Raw genomic sequence first — 11,568 nt, forward strand, 5'->3', positions numbered from 1 at the left:
TGGATGTGGTCCTTGATTCTCAATTGTCCTCGGACATAATGGGTGCACTTCCCACTTTCGGCGGTCCTTCCGTCGAATACTTCGATGTCGAATGGGTTTCGCAGCGGATACATTTGTAGTTGGCGTTCTTCGGCCCATCCTTGGTCGAGGAAGCATTTTCCTTCCGCACCGCAATCGGTGAGGGCATAGGTTGGGAGGTTTTGGCCCCCCACTGTCAGTTCGGCAGGCAGGATCATCAGGTCGGATCGTTGGTTATATTCCTCTTCAACGGGGAACCCGTGAACGGCGGCGGCAGAAATGCGGATCGCCGGCGGTCTATGCGCGGCCTTGGCGGCCTGGGGGCGACTTATCCCAGGCGGGCTCCGTTTTTCGAACTTCGGCTGCTGGAGCGGCTGGCGTCCGAGCCGCGGCGGGGGTTTTTAGGGAGTTTGGTTTGTATCTGGCGCGGGGACCTGGACCTGGACCTGGATCGTTCGATCCCGGCCTGGTGCAGCCGCGTGCGGCGGGTATCCGGTTCCGGGCATTTGGCAACGAAATGTTCTTGGGATCCACAACGGTAACATAGCATGTTTTCCTTGCGGTTGTGGCGGCGTTGGCTGCTCAGGTCCATAGGGTCGTTAAGCGGGAGCTCCGCGTTTGGCTTGGGGGCGGCCCGCGGTATGTCGGGTTGGGTTCGGGGAGCCGCGCGCGCGGGGGGCGCTGCGGCCCGAGGGGTACGTGTCTGTCTATTTTTATACTGCTGGTGCTGGCGGTAGCGGTTATCCAAGCTTTGCAGGTGTCGGGTGAATTCGTGGTATTGGCGAGATGGGGCGGGGTTGTGGAGGAGCATGTCCTGGAGCTCTTCCGATATTCCCTGGAATAAAAGAGGGGGGAGGGCATCCTCCGGCATTTCTCCTTCCAAAGACAGGCGTTGGAACTCCGACAGATACTCGGCGAAATCTACGTTCCGCTGCTTCAGGGCATATAGTTTGTTTTGTGCGTTTTGGACGTGGTCGGGGTCCCCGAATGCCTCCTCTAGGTATTGGAGGAGATCCGTATAATCTCCGAATTGGGGTGTGCCTCCGACCATTTTGGGCAGGATCAGGTTGTACGCTTTACCGGACAGTCGACCGGCTACATAAATCAGGCGTGATTCGGGGTTGGGGAAGCGGTCTTTGTTTGAGGTCATCTTCCCCCGGATTTGGGTGGCGAAGCGGCGGAGGTCGGAGCGGGCGCCCGTAAATTTATCGGGGTCTGGAAGTCGTTCAGAAAGGCGGGCGGAGGCGGGATGTTCGGAAGCAGGCGGCGGAGTCGTTCCCATAGGAGTAACCATAAGGGGTTCAACAGGCGTGTTGGTAGTTGGGGCGGGGGTGGTTATGTGTACCGTGGGTAGCGTTACGGTCCGAACTTCCTTCAGTTCGGACCGTGTTTTCTCTAATTCGGCGAAAGCGGCATCCCGGGAGGTTATGGCGGAGGCCTTTTCCATGGCCATGGCCAGAATGTCGGCCTGCGCCTTGTCGCGGACACGGTCCGTTTCGGCGCGGGCGCGTTGGGTCTCGGCTTCCTGCATTTCTAGGCAGGAGTTCAGGCGGACGTTGCTATCGTGCAATAGTTGCAGCTTTTGGTAGGAATCGGAGATGTAAGACACCCATTGTTCAGGGTGTCCTTGTAGGTGTTCGATCAGTTCCTCGGTCGAATCGGTTAAGATCGGGGGTTGCAGTGACGCAGGCATCGCGGGCACCTAATGAAGGAGCTACGTAATGTCACGGGCAGGCAGGGCGGACAGGTAGGTGCGGGCGATCAGGTAACAGGACAGAGTATATTGGCTATCTAGTCTTCCAGGTACAGGGTAGCAGGTGGTTGTTGACGAAGACGTAGCTCGAGGAGCTACATATCGGAGACTGCAGAGATTTCGCGTAGATATACGCGCGCGAGGCGCTCGGCCCTCGCGCCTTCACGTGACAGGGGTCATGACTAAGCGACAGCCCAGTGGCTGTCCTTCAGGTCTGTGACAATAAACGAATTAAAACGGAATCGGTAATTATTATAATATAAAATTCCTATTAAATATTTTTATTATAGTGGTTATTAATAACAAATTAACCGTTTACGTATAATAAAAAAAATTTATTATAATTGGAAAATAATAAAATTATTTAAAAAAGGCCGGGAACGGTTATTTTAACGCATTTGTTTGCAACGTTAGAAAATTATACGATTTTCCAAATGCGGTTAATTTTTTTTTGTTATTTTATTAGCAATTATTTACGGTTTTATGGGAAAATATATTTGCAATTAATATAAAAAATAGTTTGTATTAATTTATGGGCAGATATGCGTGTAAGGAAATTACGTATTTAACCACGTGATTTTATAACACGTAAAAAAATTTTCAACCGATTTTAACGAGCATGTAGATAGTTAAAAATGAAGAGATTAGATTACGTTTAATTTGTTATATTGTTTTTACCGATCGCAGCGATTATACGATTCCTATTAACATTAAGCATATATTGTCCGGCGGTCCTTATTACCTGATTATAGTTGAGCCGCGTCCCCCCTTGACATTCGAAGTGGATACAAATCGGCCGCACCATTTAACCGTGCAGCTTTTGGTACAAAGAAGAATCGCGCATCGCTATATGTGGGGGTTATTTTTATATTAAATAACAAATATAAACAAGAAAAAAAAACACACAAGTCCAAAGGATCCCACGGCCCCATGAGTCCAGTTGATTCTGAATAAAGCCCGACCGACTGACCAATTCCCTTTGTTCTCTGGACGATGGATGCAGCTTTCCCATACGAAACCTATTCATGAAACGCATACCTCGACCAGCTCCGAATCCTAGTCCCCCATCTCCATAACATATAGGGAAAAGGGATTAGCACGGCGCATATTCCGCCCACAACGGAGCCGCCGACTGTCAATCCCAGCTTTGCAAAGAGCCTCCCCGCGGCGTAGGGAAAGGCGGCGGCGAAAACGGACCGGATAAGGTTGTTGATGGCCAGGGCGCTATTGGCGTGGATTAGGTATACCTCAATTAGGTACACCACGCCTGACATGAAGACGAGGATGGATCCGCAGCCTATCAATATGCCCGAGAAGGCCTGGGGCAGCCAGGGCAGGGAAGGGTTCGAGGTCCATGCAAACCAGAAGATGCCTGTGTTTGCTGTTTAGTGTGTGCACAAGTGTATGTGATTGGAATTGCAAAGGCATAAAAGCAAGAAAAGAAAGAAGAAAAAAAAGAGAATAGACTCACCGGCAGGCAGGATGAAGGAGCCCGCTATCATTGGTGGTAGGCGCCTTTCGGGGACGTGAATTTTTGTTTGCTTAGCCATGGGCCCCAGGTAGTATATGCTATGAACCGCCAGCGCGACGCACGCGACGACAACACCTATAAAGATGCTGATAAATGGTAGGCTGCCGTCGACCTGGCTGAAATTCCGCTCGACGACAAAAGCGAGCGGGTACATAGAAAAGGTCAGATAGATGACGCCGTATACAAGACTCATGTAGATGGTAAAGATGAGCAGCTGTTTTTGGTCTCATGTCTGGTCAGTCGTGACAATTTCCCGTGCTTGGGATTTATCGAAAGCTTGAAAGCTTCCTCTGTGGGAACACTCACGATCGGCTCGAGTACAAGCATCTTCGGAGGTTTGGTCAAGTATTTCTGGACAAACACAGAAGCGGTCGGCCTTGCTTGGCCAGTCTTCTCGTCGCTCAGCCCCATACTCGCAGCCCTACGACGGAGTATAACCGGCCCAGACGTCTCGGGCGTCGCGAGGAACGCGGCCGTCCCAAATACAGCAACACCGATCAAGGTGACCCACGAAGTCCACCTCCAACCGACATAGCGGGCCAGGGCATTACCGGCGATGGGGCCGGCGGCTGGTCCGCAAAAGGTAGCCAGACTGAAGAGAGCCGTCGATACGCCCCTCTCAGCCGGACCGGTGAGGAAGTCCACAAACATGCCGCCCACAATGGCCAGCACCGACGAGCCCGCCAGCGCGCCGAGGAACCGGAAAGCGAGTATGACGCCCAGCGAGTCGGCCGCGGCGCAGGGGATCTGGAACAGGGCGAACAGGAAAAGACCAGCAAACATGGGCCGTGTCTTGCCGTACAGCTCCGAGGCCGGGCCCCAGACCATGGGGCCGAGGGCGAAGCCCAGCACGTACAGAGCGATGCCCAAGAGGGCGACGTCGTTCGAGACGCCAAAGATGCGCTGGACGTCGGGCAGGGCTCCCGAGAAGACGCTGCTGCCGAAGGAGACCATGAAGGTGGCGAGCGAGTTTGTTGCCACGATGGTCCACTTGCGCCAGGGGGACCAGTTCACGGGGTTCTCAGGGTCCTCGGGCCCGGTCCAGCCGGCTGTGTCCATTATAGACGGCTCCATCGCTGGCGCTGTCTCTTGTTCTATGGAAATGCTTGTGTTTCTTTCCCCCCTGAGACAGGTGGTGAGTACTGAGGAGCCTGATGCTTAGGATTAGGTGCAGAAGGGTCAGAGAAACATGAGGAATCGGGAATCATGATGCCCTTGCCGCACAAAAGAAAGAAACACCCAATCCGAGGGGAGGTGCGGGGGAGGCAATGTAAAGTAGAACCATAGTCAAGACTGTAGATGGGATTTGCCACCAGGTGAAACAGAGAAATATCATCTCGGGTCAAATTTCATTAAAACCAAAGGGTGCTTTTTCCCGAGACCTCGACTAACCGATGAATCAGGAGCCCCCTCCCTACCCGGATACAAGTGTTGCAGATTTAACCACTACCAAAACGTCGCAACCTCTTTCGCATGCAAGCTCGACGTATAAGGCAAAGACGAGGGGAACTTGGCGGCGACAGAAAAGAAATGGCCCGATAGCTCCACCTGCCATGCCAAAACGCAGAGGCTAACTGACGGTGCATCTTTTTGATTACCTCTCTTACGTCCCTTACGCCACCGATTCAAGATGACAGAAACGCGAGTGCATATCTCCCCTTAACAAAGCCTACAAGGGTGAGACATTTCGGGGCTGTCTTAGACCAGGTGTCTAGATGGTTCAGCGGCACGAGGAGTGCGTGGTGCGCGAAGCGAGCCACGTGCTCCGGACGTAGCGGTAGTGTTTACTCTACCTCGCCGTGCAGGGAAAGTTTCGCGGGCCTTTTCATTGGCTTAACCTGCTCTCCTCCTCTTGGAGGATCTGGCAAACTCGAAGCGCAATTGGACGAGAGTTTTAGCGTCGATTCTAGCGTATAACAAGTGAAGTTGTTCGGAAGGAATAATCACCACGCTACTCCGCTGACGCCTTCCGAAACAGTCGATTATTACGAACAGGTTATTTTAGACTATCTACCACTTGCAACCCAGCAGAAACGTGGTTTCGAGTCAAGGTGCGGTTTTTGCAGCTTTGACGGATATTCAAATATCCTGCTTGTGATTCTTTCGTGATTTGAAAAACTACTAGTATTGCATTTAGAGTGTGATATATATGCTCATCTGTGAAAATTTTTCTTTTCGAATTCTATTTTTATTATATTCCCCCTTTTTTTGCCTTTTGCCTTTTGTATTTTGACAGTCCACGTGGTATGTATAGTACAGTACAGCAGTATACTGAGCGTGGGCCGGCTGGGTTAACCTTCAAAATGACCGCGTAGCGCGGCAAAGTGGCAGGACCATGGAAGATCTGCAGAGTACCACGTACAAGTGGCAACTTTAGTCTCATTTGCCACATAGTTATGTCAAGATATGACATCCACTGCACCTCATCTGAATATCTCACCAGGATTTCGTGGGAGAATAGCGCGCAGTTGGATTCTGCAAAGTCGTGCATTTTGATACGAGATGCTACTATCAGGTGAGCGACGCGTCCCGCGTTGAGCCTTATATCTCACCGAAAAAAAAGAAAGAAACTTGGTTTTCAAAGCAAAGTTTGCTGGGGTAGGTTCCGGAAGTTTGACACTGCATGTTCACGGATCCCGGCAGGGTCAAATACTGGAAGAGGTACAGTGCGTGAATAAAATGTGCGTTTTTCCTAGCGGTTTAAGGTCTTATATTCCAGGTCCGTGTAACCTGGGGACGTACTGTAGCCAGGCATGTCATTTGTACCGCGTAGTAAACAGGCCAACTGCTTGCTTTGTGCGAATGAAGCTTGGTAGCTGAAAAGGCTATTTTGAATTTTTTTGTTGGTGTTAAGACGGGAATTCCCCGCTGTCCCGGACTGGATCCCGGATATCAATCTGAAAGTTTGACATATGCTGCGCGCTAAGCGTCTATCGATCGAGGGTCAGCGACCTGTCCCTACCGCATCGGCCATCATTATGATTGAGGCCCGAGCTCGGTGTCCTTTTACGGAACACGACTGGTCTCGCGGTCACGACTGTGACAGCCTGGGTAAGGCTGTGTGGTATCGGGGTAATAAAGTCAGGACCCTGAAAGTAAAACCGTTTTTTTTTTTTTTTTTTTTAGCTTTTTGCAGAATTGGATGTCTTGGATAATCTTTAAATGTTCGCGGGCCACAACAAGCTGCGCGACCTGGTGGCTACTTAGAATTGCAAAAACACTACCACCATCAATAATTTGCGCAATATCATGTCCCATCTATGACTAGCAGGTTTCAGGTGTAGAATGTGTAACTATCCAGAACGGGATTATGTTTATACAACGGCATGTAAGACCGAAGTGCCTCCATGCCATCTCCATGCCATCATCACGGCATGTTAGGAGGTTGTAAGCTTGGGGACCCTTTCAAAAAAGACAAAGGAGCCAACACAGTAGAGCCCTGTGCAGTCCCGAGCATAAAATGTGGGCATAGGGCTGTCCCAGTCGAGACTTGAAAGTATTGGATCATGAACCGAGCGAGAAACAGGCAATATATATAAGCTGTGAGCCATCGTCCTTTGGCGCCTTTTTGTACAAATTACAACGCACTCTTTCCCCCCCAGCGATTATTCAGATCGATTTTGTCTTTAGCTCAGCGGAACCACAAATGATCCTAACGCTTTGTCGTCCTTGACAGAAATGTCCATACCGATAGCTACGATCGCCTCGGCGGTCCTGTCCCTAAGGGGCCTAACTTGGGTGGCCTTTATATTCCTCGTCAGCTACTGCATCTATTCTTTGCATATCAAGCCCTTGCTCAGCCCCCTGCGCCACCTTCCGGCCCCTAAACAGGGCTTTTTATGGTTTCGACTCCTTAAAGAGCCCAAAGCCGTAGAGATTGAGCGGTGGATGGACGAGCTTCCCCACGACGGTCTCTTCAGGTATTATGGCATTTTTAACAGACAGCGCATTTTTACTGCCAGCCCTAAAGCTACTGCCGACCTGTTGCACGGTCCAAACGCCTTTAAATATATCAAGCCCAAATTGCAATTTATATTGGCCAACAATATTGCGGGCAAAGGTCTCCTAATCCAGGAAAGGGAAGAAAATAAACACGCCCGCAAAGGTTTAATTCCCGCTTTCAACCCCGACCAAATAAGGAAATCGTTCCCCGATATGTGGAAAACGGCCGTCGAAACCATAGAAGCATTGCCAAATTACACGGAAAAAATGGCTTTAGGGGATAATGGGTGTAACAGCACCGAAGTCGTCGAATTGCTTAAACTCATATCGGCCGCGAGCATCGATATAATCGGCCATTTTGCCTATAGCACCGATTTCAAGGCCATACAAATAAACGCACCAAAATACAAACGGCATGCCCTCAAATCGCCAAACTCGATCTTCGCCCGCGCCTACGTCGAAATGTTCAAAACGACATGGAGAGGCCAGCGGTCGCTCGAGGCCGCTTCGCTAATCGGCGCCAACATTGCCCTGGCCCTGCCCCTGCGCGCCGTCAAAACCATCAAAAGCATTATGGCACTGGTCTGGCAGGTGTCGGAAAACATAGTCACCGAGCACGAGCGCGCGGCGGAGGTCAGCGAGCGCAAACACACTTTTTCACACCAAGACAATGAGGACAAGACACTCGGCAGTACCAAAACGGCCGCGATCCGAGAGGACATGCTCAGCGTGGCGATGCGGTCCGGGGCCTTTCGCACCGGGATCTCGTCACGCAGACGGTGCACTTCCTCGCCGCCGGCACCGAGACGGTGGCGGGCAGCGCCTCGTGGGCCGTGCACCTCCTCTCACGACACCCAGAGATGCAGACGCGGCTGCGCGACGAGGTCCGCGCCGCCATCCCGGATCCGAACGCGCCGCAGCAACAGGCCACGTTGCGGTCGCTGTCCTATCTCGGCGCCGTGGTACAGGAGGTGCTGCGGTACCACTCCATCAACACGCTGTTGTGGCGCGAGTGCGTCGATCCGACGGCATCTGAGATCTGCGGCGTTTACATCCCCAAAGGCACCGTCGTCGTCTTTTCACCTTGGGCCATGAACCGCGATCCCAAGAGCTGGGGACCCGATGCTCGCACCTTCAACCCGGATCGGTGGTTGGGCCCCGCGGACCAGCAAGAGAAGCACCGGCGCCACCCGTGCTCGTTCCTGACCTTCGGGTCCGGCCCGCGCCGATGCCCGGGCGAGCCCTACGCTCGCGATGAGCTGCTGTGTCTAATCGCCAGCCTGGTCGGACGCTACCACTTCTCGCCGCTCCGGCCAGAGGCGGAGTCAGACGAGGGTCAGGAGATTGGGGACGATTTTGCGCTGACGCTTTTCAAGATTTACGAGGGCTGGAGGTTGATGGTGACGAGGGTTCCGGGGTGGTGAATTTTCCAAAAGAAATGAATCTGGAAAGAAAAGAAAAAAAAAAACTGCGATTGTTTTCTTGAAGTTGATTTTCTTACATACATGTACGATTTGAGCAAACGCCGGCGCTTCTCTTCTGTGCCAATTATTGTTTTCCTGTTTACTCGACAGGTTCGTGTCAGGAACAGTCCGTTTCTTTCCATTGCGATTTTTTGTGCGAGGCGCTGCGTGCGGCAGCTAGTTTCCATGGCTTCTACACGGGCAAACTAATAAAGGGACATCCCTTGTACATCCACGCAGGAGATAGCCTATCGCGGGGTTGACCGACAAATATAGAGTTTCTCTGTTATACAAACTTTGATATGTGTATGTGTGTGGGACAGGGTAAATTTTGCAGGGAGACACATCTGAGGAAGCCGTACTTGTTAGATGGAATGTGCCGAGATCACACGTAGGGAAATATTTTGATCTCGCTTTGGGTTTCGGGTGGCTCATCAGCTTTTTCTTGTTGTTAATTCCATGAAAGCTCACTGGTTCCGTCAAACATCGATTGCGGCTCGGTTTCCATATGGAGCAAAGGCTAGGTAGGGGATGAAACCCCATTTATCGTGACTAAAAGTGGGCCAGATGATCCCAACACCAACTCGATCCCACAATTCAATTGCTTACCTGGGTAAGGTGAGTAAGTTCAGAGCCCTAGGTTGAACAATCGATACACCTCCATGTACCATACCAGCCACATGGCTTTTCGGCCGATTAAATCGGCCAAAAAGAAATCGCTGGTTCTCTGAACCGAAGCGATCTTTGCGCGGACCCACAGGGACGGAGTACAACGCAAAGCCACAATTGAGCCACGCTCAATTGCGGGAGCTACGGGCTTCAGGGATGAGCCCTGAGACTATATAAGGGTTAAAAATTCAAAAAGGAGATGACCACTTCAGGGTCCTGTCCATTTGTGGGTCACCCGGGCTTGATTTGTTTGCCTGCGTGGTTTATCACTGCCAATGATATTATTCAAGATCGCCTTGGGTACTAAAGGCTATTCAGACCTCGCTGTAATCCAAACCAGCCGGCGGTACGTTTTGACCGTGGTATCGGTGACGCGTAGTCGAGGGCTTGGCCGCGCTCCAGTTAGCTACCGCCTCAACCTCCGCGTTCAATCAGCCACGAGAATCGAATTTTTGGGTTATTGGTAGGGGCAAGCCCGACTTTTTTTGCTTAAATGCCGCTTTTTTATCTATTTTATCATTGCAGCGGTCTCAGGCAGCCTATCTCCTGCCGACCTTGTGTTTCTTCGACCAAAATTAAATGATATTTTTACAAGTTAAACAACGGTAACCGGACAGCGCAATCTCCCAGGCCTTGTATCTCTCCTCTGTGATTTTGGCGCCTTTAAACCACATTCACTTAATGCAAACGCTAAACGCGACGCAATGCAAATTAAGGTTAATTATGTTTGCTAACCTCCGCCAATGAAGCTTTAGCCGACTCGCTACAATCCACCTGAGATATTCTAACTTACATTTCAACTCTGTAAAGTTGTTGCGGGGAAAATTTTGGCGTTAGAACATTTGGCTCTATTAGGCAGCATTAGGCGCATGTATGCATCGGATGCATTTCTTTATTAACTAATAATTTGAGTGTGCGTGTGCCGTTGTGCATATTTCGGGGGGGGGGGGGGGGAGGTATGGTCACAAAGATTCGACCTCTAGCATTCCCAAAGAATAAGCTTGATTTTCCAACCCCCTCATCGCTCCTGGGTGCCATCCATGAGGTAGGCATGTAAACAAAACCCCACCCCCATCCACGACGCAGCCATGGATTGTACGTTGCTTGCTACTCTGCCGACCGCGACCGCGAATTGAGTGGGACGCCAACGTTGTTCTCTGTCTGCCTCATCAACGCGGTCACGACCTGTTCTCTTTTGGTGCCTTCTTCAAAACTCTCAACCCCAATAATGCCACCAATTAAAATCGAACTAGCCTGTGTAATATTTGTATGGTATGATCCAACATTCGTATGGTAAAACTTCAGGGAACTGTGAGACAAGCAAGTATTTGGATGCTGCAACGAGTGCAAGTAATAGCCTCATAGCCCAGCTGCTTAAATACGATCGAGAGCGAGACCCATCTGAAAACACTAACGGGGTGACGGGGTGACGGGGACTCTCTGACGATATAGCTCCGTGTAGCTTATTTGTGTATGTCAAAAGCAGTACAGTTGAATACATTTGAACCGTATGGACTGACATGACAACCTCTGGGCAAGAAAAAATAACAACCTGACACAGTGACCAACGCGAAAATTCCACGAGCAGACTGTTCACAAAGCAACGGAATCGCATACCGTCAAAGTTTTCTCAAGACCTTCACGAGACATCGACGACAAGATCTATGGCCAAGGCAAAAACTTCAAAAATGAACGAGCCGCTTTGTACGGGAATTGAGCCCGACGTGGGGGTCGAACCCACAGCCTTGAGATTAAGAGTCTCACGCTCTACCGATTGAGCTAGCCGGGCGACTCTTGATGTTGCTGTGAAGGTCAGGAGAGTGGTAGGACTGATATCCCTCTCGTGTAGCGCTTTTGTGCGTCATCTGAGCCCTACATCGCAGCGGGGTCAAGTAGCTTGAGAATCCCATGCGGAGCGTGCATAATTGTGGGTAATATGTGCTTGTGTTCGAGTCGTTGGTTGGGGGTGGTTGAAAGCCGGGACATCACGTGCTGAACATGTGACTTTTTGAGAAGGTGGATTTTTAGGCGCAGTCTCGGAGGACGATTTTGTCCCAAGTTTCCCTTGCTTGCTAAGCAGAAGCGCTGAAACATTGAATTTCGTCGCAAGGTTACCATATCAAACAAAACTGGGCTTTGCTTGTACCTACTCTTCGCATCATTTTAGACGTCCAGCAGTGTATTCGTTCCCG

General features: G+C 50.8%; 2 protein-coding genes and 1 non-coding gene across 3 annotated transcripts; 1 reads left to right on the top strand and 2 right to left on the bottom strand.

Moving 5' to 3' along the window:
* Positions 1-2,576: 2,576 nt before the first annotated feature.
* On the bottom strand, positions 2,577-4,376 carry MGG_02093 (polyamine transporter 2; the record flags this gene model as incomplete). The annotated part of the gene is made up of 5 exons (XM_003708814.1): positions 2,577-2,617; positions 2,678-2,757; positions 2,810-3,152; positions 3,243-3,516; positions 3,609-4,376. The coding sequence occupies 5 exons, from the start codon at positions 4,374-4,376 to the stop codon at positions 2,577-2,579; spliced, it is 1,506 nt and encodes a 501-aa protein (XP_003708862.1).
* A 2,604-nt stretch (positions 4,377-6,980) lies between these two features.
* MGG_02094 (cytochrome P450 3A19) lies at positions 6,981-8,668 on the top strand (the record flags this gene model as incomplete). Its single annotated transcript, XM_003708815.1, has 2 exons — positions 6,981-7,877; positions 7,937-8,668. The coding sequence occupies 2 exons, from the start codon at positions 6,981-6,983 to the stop codon at positions 8,666-8,668; spliced, it is 1,629 nt and encodes a 542-aa protein (XP_003708863.1).
* Positions 8,669-11,092: 2,424 nt separating this feature from the next.
* On the bottom strand, positions 11,093-11,165 carry MGG_20050. The gene has a single exon. It is a non-coding gene; the product is annotated as a tRNA-Lys (tRNA).
* Between the last annotated feature and the right edge of the window lie 403 nt (positions 11,166-11,568).

This window comes from Pyricularia oryzae, chromosome 1, assembly GCF_000002495.2.
Source record: "Pyricularia oryzae 70-15 chromosome 1, whole genome shotgun sequence".
In the NCBI taxonomy this organism is placed as follows: domain Eukaryota; kingdom Fungi; phylum Ascomycota; class Sordariomycetes; order Magnaporthales; family Pyriculariaceae; genus Pyricularia; species Pyricularia oryzae.